At 43.5% G+C, this 14,856-nt stretch overlaps 1 protein-coding gene across 1 annotated transcript in view; it reads left to right on the forward strand.

Annotated features, from left to right (window-relative positions):
• Nucleotides 1-1,197: 1,197 nt before the first annotated feature.
• The window catches only part of FKBP6 (FKBP prolyl isomerase family member 6 (inactive)), a 28,334-nt gene continuing 14,675 nt past the window's right edge, over nucleotides 1,198-14,856 (forward strand). The window contains exons 1-8 of the mRNA XM_036280483.1: nucleotides 1,198-1,254; nucleotides 1,340-1,457; nucleotides 1,876-1,965; nucleotides 3,149-3,351; nucleotides 7,001-7,120; nucleotides 11,119-11,313; nucleotides 11,433-11,542; nucleotides 13,351-13,443. Of these exons, the coding sequence (XP_036136376.1) occupies nucleotides 1,198-1,254; nucleotides 1,340-1,457; nucleotides 1,876-1,965; nucleotides 3,149-3,351; nucleotides 7,001-7,120; nucleotides 11,119-11,313; nucleotides 11,433-11,542; nucleotides 13,351-13,441 (984 nt within the window). The 3' untranslated portion in view covers nucleotides 13,442-13,443. The remainder of the gene's footprint in view (nucleotides 1,255-1,339; nucleotides 1,458-1,875; nucleotides 1,966-3,148; nucleotides 3,352-7,000; nucleotides 7,121-11,118; nucleotides 11,314-11,432; nucleotides 11,543-13,350; nucleotides 13,444-14,856) is intronic.

A 14,856-nucleotide genomic window follows, 5' to 3' on the forward strand; every position in this document is an offset into this window, starting at 1 on the left:
AAGAGGTTGTCAGTTTGATTCCCAGTCAGGGTACATGCACAGGTTGTGGGTCCGATCCCCAGTGGGGGGCATGCAGGAGGTGGCCAATCCATGTTCTCTCTCATCGGTTTTTCTCTCTCTCTCCCTCTCCCTTTCTCTCCTTCTAAAATCAATAAAGAAAAAAAATTTTTTTAAAAGAAAACAAAAATAGATGCCAAAAGAAAAAATGTTTAAAGGTCAGAGAGGTCAACTGCATCTAATGCTGACAAGAGTCGTGATCTGAGGACAGAAGGTGTCTGATGGATTTGGCAACAGGAGCAGTCTCCCTGGCAAAGAGCAGGGAAAAGTGATTATATTGAAGTGGGTTGAACAGAAAATGGAGGGTGAGGAAGTGGAGACAGAGTAGTTGAAAAGGCCTCCATAGCAACTCTTTTGAGAAGTTTTTCTGTAAAGAGTAGCAGTGGGGCCACCTGTAGCAGGAAGGCACTATGGGACAAAAGGAAGCTCATTTCTCTTAATGTAGGAGATTTTTTTGGACACATAAGCAGAAGGAAACGATCCAATATTCGAGGCAAGACTGATGCAGGAGAGATGGGGTAGACAAGGGCCCAAGGGCCCAAGGAACAAGCAGGAGGGGATGGAATCCAGGACCATCCTCCCTTTGCATTGCAAGGGAGCAGGTGCAGCAGATATTCTGGGTTTGCTGACGTAAAATTGAGGGACATCATCACCTGGTTTTCTCAGGAACTGGGCAGTTTCACTCTAAAGCCCTGGCCTAAATTTCTCAGAAAAGCACAAGAAAAAAAATTAAAAGTGTAAATAACCCACTGCTAACTTAGACTCCAGCAGTAGGCTGTTTCTGGGGCCTTGTGTTCACCAGGGGGCGATGGCCACGTGACCCACTCAGTGCCTCCCCATCACGTGCCCCACCCCCACCATCACGTGCGGCAAGGTGTTCTGAGAGTCCCCAGCATGTGTGCGTCCTGCTCGGAGCCATGACCCGCCCCACCGTGCTCTGCGCGCCCTGTCACGTGCCCCCACCCCCGCGAGAGCCGTTGGCTGCGGTTGGGACGAAGCCTTGAGCTCCTCGCGGCCCCTGGACCGAATGCCCGGGTCAAGAGCAGACTGCGGGGTATAAAGGGGCGGCTGGGTTGCCGCCTTCGGGAATTTCCTGGAGTCGCAGGCTCGGGGAGGGCGCCCGGGCTTGTCCGCGCGGACATGGTGGGGAACCCCCGGACTCCGGGCGTCAAGCGAGGGGACGGCGCCCCCGGCCAGGTGAGGGCCCGCGCTGGCGAGGCAGGGCCGGGCACCGGGCTGGGTCAGTCTGAGGGCTCTCAAGTCTGTGTCTTGCCCCCCAAAGTCTCCGTACCAGAGGTTAAGTCAGTGGATGCAGGACATCTCCGGGGACCAGGGCGTGCTGAAGGACGTCATCCGAGAGGGCGCGGGTGAGCTGGTGACACCCGATGCTTCCGTGCTAGGTACGGCCCGCGGTCCCGGTGCCCTCTGTCCTTGAGAAGCTGGCGATGCGAGAGGACGGCGGTTTCACGACCCTTTACTTTGGGGGGAGGAGAGGCTACATTTTCAAAAATATAGCATTTTTATCAGATAGAACATGCTTTGTTGGAATTCGAATTTTTAAGGGAAAGCAAGGGAACCCCATGTCCCCTTTGCACGACGCCACTGTGAACAAGGGACACTGGAGGCCCACCAGCCAAGTTTCTGAACCTCAGAGCGGAAGGGCAGGCCTCCAAATGTTGAGCAAAGATTTCTTCCTATCACTCAGGGTGTGGGGCAGTTGAAGGACATCTAATTCTGTTGTTTTTGTGTGATAGAGACGTGATGTTGTAGAGGTGAAGGTGTTAGTCCATGTTTCTGTGTCTCTTTCCTCTGTCCTAGTGAAATACTCTGGATACCTGGAGCACATGGACAAGCCTTTTGACTCGAATTGCTTTAGGAAAACTCCTCGACTCATGAAGCTTGGAGTGGGTAAGTTCACATTATGAGCTGGGAGAGGAGTTCTTTTGGGGGAGTCAGTGAAGGTCAATGCCCTAGGACTGGAAAACTCTCCAGGGCACAGATTCTTTGAGTTGGTTTTTTTGAGGCTGGGTTTTGCTAAACCAGCTGGTCTCTCCTACATTTCCTCTCGAAACCTAGGTATTTGGGAAATGTCCTACCTGGCAAGGTTATCTTTGCAGCCTGACTTAACCACTGGGCATTGTGTTTTTGTTTGTTTGTTTGTTTGTTAAGTAAATATCTGTTGAATGCTTACTACCCACAATGCATGGTGAAAAGAGTGAATGTACCCAGATGATTAGAACATCTCAGCCAGTGTAGTGGAGGAGATTGACTCGTGCATTCAGACATCTAACCTGGTAGAATCGGATAAGTTCCTGGGAGGTATAAGCAGTGTTGCAGGAGTACTTTATGAAGGCACTGTTGATTCCAGCTAGGAAGATCAGGGAAGGTGTCATGGAAGAAGGGGCATTTGACACAAGCCCTGAAATTTGAATGAGATTTCAGTCAGGGCTGAAGCTGGGCATGGGATGAGGAGGAAGATGTTTCAGGAAGAAAGAACTGTGTGAACAAAGATGTAGAGGCTAGAATGCTGCAGAACCTAGAGAAGTTAGAGTTGGAATGGTGGTGGCAGTGGGAAACAAGGTTGAAAAGTGAGTTGGGGCCACAATGCAGAAGGCTTGAAAGATCATGTGGATGGAGGGACTTGGAAAGTATTATCCTAAGTGAAAGAAGCCAAGCAGAAAAAGACAAATACCACATGATCTCACTTATATATGGAATATAATGAACATAACAGTCTGAGGAATACAGTAGACCCAGACACATGGAAGTAGGGCACAGACTGACATCCCTCAGAAGAGGGGATGGGGGGTGGGGGGGTGGGAAGAGATAAACCACAGAACTTATATGCATGTATGCATGACCAATGGACATGGACAACTAAGCCGGGGACAGGGTGGAGGGTGGGGTGGGGTGGGGGGTGCCAACGGGGTAAAAAGGTAAAATGTCTGTAACAAAAAAAATAAATAAAAATTCATTAAAAAAAAAAAAAAAAAAAGATCATGTGGAGAGATTTGGACGTAAAGAGGGAAGAAATAGCATTGGAACAGGATACTGGGCAAGCTTCAACCAAGTTCTTTGTCCCTTCTTCCAGATATTACACTTTGGGGCATGGAGCTGGGCCTTCTGAGCATGCGGAGGGGAGAGCTGGCCAGATTTCTGTTCAAACCAACCTATGCCTATGGAACACTAGGCTGCCCGCCCTTGATCCCCCCAAACACCACTGTCCTGTTTGAGATTGAGCTACTTGACTTCCTGGATTCTGCTGAATCAGACAAGTTTTGTGCCCTGTCAGCTGTAAGTTCTGGAACACAAATGTCAGCACTTCATATAGAGAGGGTTGAGTTTGTATTTTGGGTAATTATCATGCCTTGTGGATTCTCCTCTGGTCCAGGTTCCATCCCTGAGGCTCCTGGGGTTGGTGGTGGTGGTGGATGTTCCCCCACTTCCTAGTACTGTCCATCTTAATATTGGCTCTTATATGTGGGTAACTGTGCTAGGCCAAGGTCAGGCTGTGGGTTTGTTATGGACCAGCAATTTGAGCTGATTTTTCAGTCATCGTTTGCCTACTTCTTTCTGCAAGACAGTGAACATTTTTTTTTTAATCTTTATTGTTGAATGTAGAATGTATTACAGATGTTCCTCATTTTCCCCGCATTGACCCCTCCTCCCCATTCCCGCCCCTCTCCCACACTATTGTCTGTGTCCATTGGTTATGCATACAAGTTCTTTGGTTTATTTCTTCCCACCCCCCTCAACCCCTTTCCCTTTGAGGTTTGTCAGTCTAGCAATGAATTTGTACTTCTTAATCCCTTCACCTTTTTCACCCATTCCCCCAAGTCCCCTCCCATCTGGCAACCAATAAAATGTTCTCTGTATCTATGAGAATGTTTCTGTTCTGCCTGTTCATTTTGTTTGTAGATTCCATTGTTGATAGATATGTATTCATTGCCATTTTGTTTGTTCATATATTTTATCTTTTTCTTCAAAAAGACCCTTCATCATTTCATATAACAACAGTTTGGTGGTGATGAACTCCTTTAACTTTTTCTTGTCTGGGAAACTCTTTATATGGCCATCGATTCTAAATGACAACTTTGCAGGATAGAGTAATCTTGGTTGTAGGTTCTTGCTTTTCATTACTCTGAATATTTCTTGCCACTCCCTTCTGGCCTGCAAAGTTTCTTTTGAGAAATCAGCTGACAGCTTTATGGGAACTCCCTTGTAGGTAACTAACTGCCTTTGTCTTGCTGCTTTTAAGATTCTCTTTGGCCCTGGCCAGTTTGGCTCAGCGGTTGGAGCGTCGGCCTGCGGTACAGAGAGACCTGGGTTCAGTTCCCGCTAGGGGCACGTACCTCGGTTGCAGTTTGTCCCTGGCCGTGGTTGGTCGTGTGGGTGGCAGCCACTCGGTGTGTCCCTTCACGTCGATGTTTCTCTCTCTTTCTCCTCCTCTCTCTCCCTCCCGCTCTATCTGAACAAAAAATGGAAAAATATCCTCTGGTGAGGATTAAAAAAAAAAAAAAAAAGATTCTCTTTGTCTTGAACCTTTTGCATTTTGATGATGATGTGTCTTGGTGTGGGCCTCTTGGGGTTCATCTTATTTGGGACTCTCTGTGCTTCCTGGACTTGTATGTCTGTTTCCTTCACCAAGTTAGGAAAGTTTTCTGCCATTATTGTTTCAAACAGGTTTTCGATTTCTTGTTCTCGCTCTTCTCCTTCTGGCACCCCCAAGATGTGAATGTTGGCACGCTTGAAGCTGTCCCAGAGGCTCCTTACACTATCCTGATTTTTTTTGGAATTTTTTCTCTTTTTGCTGTTCTGATTGGGCATTTTTTGCTTCCTTATATTCTATATCGATGGTTTGCTTCTTGGATTTACGTATTCTACTATTGAATCTGTATAAATTATTCTTTATTTCAGTTACTGCCTCCTTCATTTCTGACTGTGCAGCCATCATTTCTGACTGGTCCTTTTTTATGCTCTTGAGGCCCTCACTAAGTTCACTGAGGTTCTCACTGAGTTCATTGAGCATCCTTATAAGCAGTATTTTGAACTCAGCATCTGTTAGGTTGCTTATCTCCATTTCACTTAGTTCTTTTCTTGGGGTTTTGTTCTGTTCTTTCATTTGGGACCTGTTTCTTTGTCTCCTCATTTTGGCTGCCTCCCTGTGTTTGTTTCTGTATATTACTTAATGAGCGGTATGGGGCTAGCTGAGACCAGATGCTGCTTGTTTGAAAGAATTTAGGAAAAACCTGAAGCAGGATCCAAGACAGGCCAATCCTGTGGTTAAGCAAGTGGCAACAGCTTGGGTGGGCCTGAAAGTTGGGTGGGGCGTGGCCTCAGGGAGTCAGCAGGGCGGGGCTACCAGTGTGAGCCAGGTTGCTGGAGCCCCAGATATGGCTTCTGTCTGCCGCCCCAGGGAAGGGCTCACCAAAGGAACAAAGTCCTCTGACAGCATGTTTGTCCCGGAGAAAGCCCCCTGTCCAGCCCTCGCTCCAGTGCCAAACAGCTCAGTTCTTCCCTGTATGTCTCTGGTGCCCCTTGAGCTGCCTCCCCTCCAAGCTTAGAGGGAGAGAGTCTGATAAGTTCGTGCACGGGCCCTTTAAGGAGCTGGCTGGGGCTCCAGCCACGTCAGCTTCCCTGAGCCTCAGTTCCTGCTGGTTTTTCCAGCCAGAAGTTATGGGGATTTTTCCTGGCATTGGAACCCTGAGCGGGGCACCTGGTGTGAGACAGGGACCCCTCAGTCCTCAGGGAGGACCTTCCCAGCTGAGGTGTCCTCCTGATTTTTATCCGCTATGTGGGTGTGGGGCCAGCCCTTCTGACTTCCCCCCTCCTACCAGTCTGGATGCAGCTGCTGCTTTAATTTCAGAGTTGTAGGACTTTCATTCAGCTTGATTTCAGGCAGTTTTGAATGATGGTTGTTCTGTAGTTTAGTTGTAACTTTAATGTGGTTGTGGGAGGACACGATACCCGTTTACCTATCCCGCCATCTTGACCGGAAGTCAAGACAGTGAACATTTGCTTCTTAACCTTAAGTTTGGTTTCCAGCAAGTCAAACATTGGTAGCTCATCAGTAGGGTGACCATATAAATTGTTGTGCAACCCAGGATACTTGAGAGTGAAAGGGACTATTCACTGAATAGGATACTAGGACATCAGGTGTAAACTGGGATAATCCCAGGCAAAGTGGGATATATGGCCTCTATTCTCATAATTTTAGTGTTATCATTTCTTTGTTGCCTCTGCTTAACCTTTACTCTAGAGATAGGGCTTCTAATCTCATTAGTAGTCATATGCACACTTTGTCATTCTATCTCACACTGACCGTATATGTGACCTTAGATGTCCACCCTAGGTTTACATCTGTGTCTGATGTCTCCCCAGCTAAACTGTCAGGACCTCAAGTGAGGGATCTGACTTTTTTTCATCTTTACAAAAAACAGAGGTTCTTGCAGATGCCTGGGTCCCACCTCTGGTATACTGTATTAGATTAGTGGGGTCAGGGGACAGGGTATCTCTTTTTAAAAAGAGGCTCAATGAGTGGTTTTGATATGTATCCAAGGTAGCATATGGTGGCCATAAAGACCAGTGGGGCCCTGAGCAAACCAAGACCTGTCAAATAAATCATCTTGATTTCTGTGCTTGACAAGTTCCATCAGTTTGTAATTCCATGAAAACTGCTGCTTTAGGGAGCATCTCTGGGAGGACTATAAAAGTAGATTTCCTTTTGGCTCTAGCTGTAAAGTGAGGGCAGTGATAACACCGAACTGCTGTGACTTCTTTTGGGATTCACAGAGATGAGCTCAGTAGAGGCACCTCCCCCAATGCTTGACACATACGGCAGTAAACAAAAGTTCCTAATCTGGAGAAACATGGAACAGGTGTAATTACATCCACATCATGACGTTCAGTTTTCTCACTGGGCATCTTTGTCTTTGGTCCTCAGGAACAACAAGATCAATTTCCACTTCAGAAGGTCCTAAAAGTGGCAGCTACTGAACGGGAGTTTGGCAACTACCTTTTCCGCCAAAATCGTTTCTATGATGCCAAAGTGAGATATAAACGGGTAAGAATGCTTAAGAAGTATGTGTAGACCCTGAAAAACTCCTTGTTTAAAAGATATAGACCTTGTCTCTTCTACTTTTTATATGCAGTCATTAAGAAAAATCTCATTAAACCTCTTCATGCCAGATAGCTGGGAGAAGGGGACAAGGTATTTGGGGGGAGCATGGTGTTCTCCTGGTACTGGAGCTGATTACATGGGGTGTTCAGCTTGTGAAAATTCATTGAGCTGTACACTTATTTTCTGTACTTACCTCTGTGTATGTATGTATGTATGAATGTATTTAAGTAAAAAGATTTTTTTTAATTCTCATCTTAGTATTAGGTCCTCTACCAACTGATTTTTTCACCTCCCTCTCTATTAAGTTTGCCGTCTTCATTTCCTGTCTGATGGTAGAGATTCATCTAACTCTCTGAGAAGACTCCCTTCTCACCAAGCTTTTGATGGTGATTTGGCTTCTTGTGTAGGTTATGCTGACAGGAAGTCACTGTGCTTTGTAACTCATTCAGTAAATATGATGAGTACTTTCTGTGTGCCAGACTTTGTCCCTTATGTTCTAGACACAAACAGGACAGTTTAGGGGTAGTCTGATTTTATATCTCATTTGCATACTAAGCCTAAATCATTCCAAATGTGTTCTTAACTGGAAGCAACAGAATCCTGAAACACTGTTCTTTAAGTAAACTAGATACTTAATTATTCCTCACATAAAAAGGGAGGTGGCCCTGGTGGTTAGAGTGCTGGCCTGCGGACCAGAGTCCCAGGTTTGGTTCCCGCTAAGGGCACATACCTCGGTTGAGGTTTGTCCCCAGCCTCAGTTGGGGTTGTGCGGGTGGCAACCTTGCGATGTGTCTCTCTCACATCGATGTTTCTCTCTCTCTCCCGCTTTGTCTGAAGATAAATGCAAAAATGTCCTCAAGTGAGGATAAAAAAAAAAAAAAAAAAAAGGAGGCTGTCCAAGGCTATATAGCAGTTCCACAAAGCCACCAGGAATCTTGGTTCCTTCTGTCTTTCTACTCAGTTACTCTTAAATGTGTCCTTGTTTTGTACCCCTAAGAAGATAATTCAACTTGTAGCATCACATGATTATCTGGACAGAAAGAAGAGAGGAGAGGAGTCTGGTGTGTTTATTACTTCCCTTTATATTTCATTGGCCATTTAAATGGACACCCTGAGATGTATAGGTAGGAAGCTGGGGAATGCACTTTTTAAACAATGTTTTTACTGATTTTTTTTTTTTTTTTTTTTGAGAGAGAGCAGGAGGGAGAGAGAGATAGAAACATCCATGTGAGAGAGAAACATTGACTGCCTCCTGCATGCCTCTTACTGGGGATCGAACCCACAACCCAGGTATGTGCCCTGACCAGGAATTTAATCAGGCGACCTCTTAGTCCATGGGATGATGCTCAATCCACTGAGCCATACCGGCAGGGCAGAAATATACTTTTTAGATTAGTACATTGCTGCTTTGAATGGAATGGAAATAGGGGAAGAGGGAGGGGAATAGATACTGGGTAAGCAGCTAATAGTATCTGTCACATTCGTCTTATATGAATGTGCTTCAGAGAGAGAAAGAGGAAAGCATGTATGTATGTGCCTGTCTTTTGGAATGCTGACAAAATCAGGTTCTTAAACTTGGATAGTATAGATTTTGGCTCATAGTTAGGCTGAATCATGGATACTATTTGTAAAGTTTCTTGAGAGCCTGCTCACTTGAAAAAATTTTTCTCATAAAAAACAGACTACCCCTTCCATCACTTATTTCCTAGGACTGATCCCCTGAGGCAGTCATTTTTTAATTATATCTGCATTTCTGTGATATTCTGCATTTATAAATGACATGACTTTAGTTGCTCTTTTTGACATTTTTATTTTTCATTACAGAAGATGAGGCTTTAGTTCTCACTTCTGCTTTCTCAGTATTGTCATAATTTTTAAAAAGTCAGTATTCAGTCTTATGTTATGAAGGTTATATAATATTATACCTGCTGAGCCCAGCTCTTCACTATGCTTACTTGTGCAGCAGCCCCCTTCTGCCCCTTGAATTGCCTCTTTTTTTGCCTGGTTTTCTTTGTACCTATCACTGTTTCTTCCTAAATGTTCGCATAGCAGTAGAACGAAAGCCTCTGTTGACACTACTTTCCATGTGATCATGCCTCTCACCGTCCAGCAGTTCCAGATATGCTCAGGATGTCCCCACTGGTTTCTTAGTTAAAACATCAAAAGAACAGATAATCAAAGAATAAATAAATTGGACTTCAAAATTAAAAACTTTTGTACTTCAAAGGACACTATCAAAAAAGTGAATGAAGAAAATGAAGAAGAGGCTATCTTATCAAGAAAATCAGTATAATCACCAGTTACTGGTTTAAGCTGACAACATATAATGGTTTACTGCTTATTGGCCATTTGTATATCCTCTTTGGAGCAATGTCTATTCAATCCTATGCCTGTTTTTTAACCAGGTTGTCTTTTTTTTTTTTTTATCCTCACCTGAGGATATTTTTCCATTTTTGTACAGATAGAGTGGGAGGGAGAGAGAGGAAGGGAGAGAGAGAGAGAAACATCGACGTGAAGGGACACATCGAGTGGCTGCCACCCGCACGACCAACCAGCGCCGGGGACAAACTGCAACCGAAGTACGTGCCCTTAGCGGGAACCGAACCCGGGTCTCTCCAGACCGCAGGTCGACGCTCTAACCGCTGAGCCAAACTGGCCAGGGCTACCAGGTTGTCTTTTTATTGTTGAGTTGTAAAAGTTCTTTATATATTTTGGATACTAAACCTTTATCAAATATAATTTGCAGATATTTTCTCCCAGTCTGTGGGTTAATTTCACTCTTGATCTTTTTGGGAATGTACAACTGTCTTTTTATTAAAAAATACAAAATAAATTACTTGTAGGCATAGATAATGTCAGTAGTAAACCATTATATGTTGTCAGCTTAAACCAGTAACTGGTGATTGTAATGATTTTCTTAAACATCAGCCTTCCTCTTTTTCATTTTCTTTATTCATTTATTTCAGTGTCCTTTGTAGCACAAAAGTTTTTAATTTTGATGAAGTCTAATTTATTTATTCTTTGGTTATTTGTTCTTTTGGTGTTGTATCTGAGAAACCATTGTCTAAGGTTACAAAGATTTACATCTGTGTTTTCTTAGAGTCTTACAGTTCAGTTCTTTAATTTAGCTCTATGATCCATTTTGAGTTAATTTTTGTACATGGTGTGAGGTAGATTTTTTTTTTAGATTGTACTTTTTTTTTTTACATGTTGATATCTAGTCGTCCTAGCACCATTTATTGAGAAGGCTACTCTTTTTCCATTGAATGGTGTTGCACCTTTGTTGAATATCAGTTGACTTTAGATGTATAGGTTTGTCTGTGGACTTTCAGTCTACACTATCATTACTAATCCATAGATCTAGATGTCTGTCCTTGTGCTGTACCACACTGGCTTGGTTACTATAGCCTGGTAATACGTTTTTAAATTAGAAAGTGTGTCTACCAACTTTTCTTTTTAATATTGTTTTGCTATTCGGGGTCCCTCAAATTTTCAAATCAGCTTGATCATTTCTGCAAAAATAAAGGCTGTTGAAAATTTGGTATGGTTGCATTAAATCTGTACAGCAATTTGGAAATATTGCCATCTTACATTAAATTTTCTGATCCATGAACATGAGATGTCTTTCCATTTATTTAAGTCTTCTTTCATTTCTTCCAACAATGTTTTATAGTTTTTATTGTACAAGTCTTGCACTTTAAATGTATTACTACTTATTTTATTCTTTTTGATGATACTGTAAGTGGAATTTTCTTAATTTCATTTTTGGATTGTTTATGGCTAGAGTATAGAAATATAGCTAATTCATATGTTGATCTGATATCCTGAAACTTAGCTGAACTAATTTTTTAGCTCAAAGGGTTTTTGTGTGTGTGGATTTTCAGGGTTTTCTGTATATAAGAGTGTCACTCCTCTTGACTACCTGTCTTTCCTCTCCATAGGCCTTGTTGCTTCTTCGCAGGCGATCAGCACCCCCTGAAGAGCAGCACCTGGTGGAGGCCGCCAAGCTTCTTGTTCTTCTTAACCTCTCCTTTACATACCTGAAGCTGGAGCAACCCACCAGGGCCCTGCACTATGGAGAGCAGGCTCTGATCATTGACCAAAAGAATGCCAAAGCCCTCTTCCGGTGTGGACAGGTGAGTTGGAGGGCAGAGACTTGGAACAAACGCCTAAGAAAAGGTGGCAGTAGTGTTCAACTTGGGCACTGCAAAAATGTTCTTTCCTAAGTGTGCTTTTAAATTCTGTCCTTTGACAGGCCTGTCTCCTCATGACTGAGTATCAGAAGGCCAGGGATTTTCTAGTCCGAGCCCAGAAGGAACAGCCCTTCAATCATGACATCAATAATGAACTGAAGAAACTGGCCAGGTGAGACCTGTGTTTGCACTCCAGCTAACAGAGAAAGACATACGTGATGCATCTACAGTTCTGATCTCTCTACCGGGGTATGTTGTCCAGCACATGTTATGAGGCAGCGCCCCCTAGAGCTATATTTTTAAATGACTTGTTCTTCAGATACTCTTTCTACTTATCAACAGAGAACCATGGTTCTCAACTGACCGTAGAAAGGTGCCTTACAGACCCTGGTTTGATCTGAAATTGATCTTTCAGGTCTGATTCATACCCATAGAGTGACTTTCTTGTTATCCAAGTTATATATATACACCAGTCTTCCAGGAATGTAACTTTATTTTATTTTTAAAATGTATTTATTTTAATCTTCTCCCAAGGATATGGTTTTATTGATTTTTAGAGAGAGGAAGGAAGAGAGAGAAACATTGATGTAAAAGAGAAACATCAACCATATGTGCCCCAACTGGATATCAACCCCGTTACCTTTTGGTGTATAGATGATGTTCCAACCAACTGAGCCACCTGACCAGGGCCAGTAATGTAACTTTTTATAATTATAGAAATTTCATGTTTATTGTAGAAAACCAAAAATATCAACATGTAAATAGAAATTACCCAATGCCAGTACTGGAAAGTATTATCCTAAGTGAAATAAGCCAAGCAGAAAAAGACAAACACCGCATGATCTCACTTATATACGGAATATAATGAACATAACAGTCTGAGGAATACGGTAGACCCAGAAACATGGAAGTAGGGCACAGACTGACATCCCTCAGAAGAGGGGGTGAGGGGGTGAGCTAAACCACAGAACTTATATGCATGAATGCATGACCAATGGACATGGACAACAAAGCCGGGGACGGGGCGGGGGTGGGGTGGGGAGGGGGATGCCAATGGGGTAAAAAGGAGAAACATCTGTAACAAAAATTTTAAAAAATTAAAAAAAAAAAAGAAAGCACCCATATTCCATCATCTCATAATATATCCACTGTTTTTCAGATGGGTTTTTTTGTTGTTGTTTTTCTGCATTGATGAATTTCTCTAGTCCTATTAACATTAAACATTTAATCCAAATTGCATAGTTAAAGCTTTCTTGACATTAAAAAAGTCTGAGGGCCCTGGCCGGTTTGGCTCAGCGGTTAGAGTGTTGGCCTGCGGTCCGGAGAGACCCGGGTTCGGTTCCCGCTAAGGGCATGTACCTAGGTTGCAGTTTGTCCCCGGCCCTGGTTGGGTTGTGCGGGTGACAGCCACTCGATGTGTCCCTTTCACGTCGATGTTTCTCTCTCTCTCTCTCTCTCCCTCCCACTCTATCTGAACAAAAAATGGAGAAATGTCCATGGGTGAGAATAAAAAAAAAAAAGTCTGAGGTATGTGCACCTCTTATATTTGGATCCAACTGTTGCATTTTGGGCCTTTTAGAACTGTCCAGCAATTTAATTTTCTTTCTGATATTTATAAGTATCCTGTCAGGTTAAATGTAGAAATTTTGGAATCTAACCATTTCTTAGCAAGAAAATTTCAAAATAAGTTAGTAGCTATTGAGTGTGAGGTATCACTTGGCAAGACTCCACCTGGCAGCTTCACTGATGGTGCTGCCATCTTTTCAGAAATGGACTTTTTGTCCAAGGGCTTCCTTGATAGCTCTTGGGAACCTCCACTGTGTCTCTGGTCTCTCCAGCATTGCTTCCACCTCCTCCTGATTCAGTTTAAAGCCCACTGAATTTTCAGTGTTTCTGGACCTGAGTGGAGAATTCCAGCCACCAGATGTCACCTCTTACAAAGACAGACCTTCTCTAACTACTGTGTATTTCTCCTTACAGCTATTACAGAGACTACACAGATAAAGAGAAAGAAATGTGCCATCGAATGTTCGCTTTTTGTGATAATGGCCCTACAGTAGGAGAAAAGTAAAGGTAATCAAATGACTAAAGCATAAAAGACTTCAGGATTTTGTACAGCATATATAAAAATGTGGTGGTTCTCCTCGGCCCACCATTGGATAGTGGCTCTCTACAGTTGAGAATGGCTGAGAGGAAGAGTAGAAAAATTCCTACTGAGAGGCTAGTGACACAGATCTAGTGCAGGATGCATACACTGTGGACCTTCTCATAGAGAAGATTGGAAAGTCCATCCAGAGCTGGGCGGTGAATCTATAGGTTTATCAAGTCTTAGGCTTTAAAATAAAAAGAATTTTTTTCATATTTTATGTTAACCTCTCCCTCACAGTAGCTTGGAACATGAAACTGTGATAGTCGCCCTGGCCAGTTTGGCTCAGCGGTTAGAGCGTCGGCCTGCGGTCCGGAGAGACCCGGGTTCGGTTCCTGCTAAGGGCACGTACTTCAGTTGCAGTTTGTCCCCGGCCCTGGTTGGTCGTGCGGGTGGCAGCCACTCGATGTGTCCCTTCACATCGATGTTTCTCTCTCTCTCTCCCTTCCTCTCTCTCCCTCCCAGTCTATCTGTACAAAAAATGGAAAAATATCCTCGGGTGAGGATTAAAAAAAAAAAAAAGAAACTGTGATAGTCATTAATGTGATAGTTTATCTGAGTTTTAAAATGAGCAGTAATGCTTCTCTTATCTGATTTTTCTTGAAGGCCTCCAACTTCACTTTATAACTAACACGTCATTAAAGAAGACTAAATTCAAATGTCCAGGGGTAGGGATGGGCAGTGACTCTCATGTTCTGCTTACTATTAGAATTGGAGATTTGAAGATTTTAGAACCAACAGGGAGCAGAAGTTAACATTCCTACCACAGCATATACTTTGTGGTTTAGCAAGCACAGGGTTAAGGTTTCCCATGAGTACATGAGATAACCCTCTAGTCTGGTTTACTATTACTTAAGAAAATTAATGGAAACAAAATCACCTGCCTTAAACACCTGCTTAGCTGGGTAGATAACTCTGCTCTCTTGAGAGAAGTTAAACAAGGGACAACAAGAAAACAGCTGCCCAACGGGCTCCTGGTGATAAATCTCTCCTTTGTTGCTACCTACATCCCTCTACAAAAGAGGCTTGAGAGGAGAAGGCAGTGAAAAGACCTATTCATCCCAGACTTTTTCACAGGTGAGCTACAAACTACTGCTGTCTGCCCTGTCAGAAGCAACCTGTCAGTATCAGAAGTAAATGTTGCCTTCATCACTGACCCTGACCCTGTGACCCTGGCCTCAATGTCTTTTGGGGACATTGACTGAGATTTGAGCCAGAGGACGTCTCTTATTTGGCTGCTGTTAATGTCCAGTACAAATGGAGCCCTGGTGGCTTTTTGCCAGACATTTTAGACTGTGACCTGGTATATCCTGCCATTTAATGAATGTCCAGTTCTTCCA

Source organism: Molossus molossus, unplaced genomic scaffold (genome assembly GCF_014108415.1).
Source record: "Molossus molossus isolate mMolMol1 unplaced genomic scaffold, mMolMol1.p scaffold_m16_p_3, whole genome shotgun sequence".
NCBI lineage: Eukaryota > Metazoa > Chordata > Mammalia > Chiroptera > Molossidae > Molossus > Molossus molossus.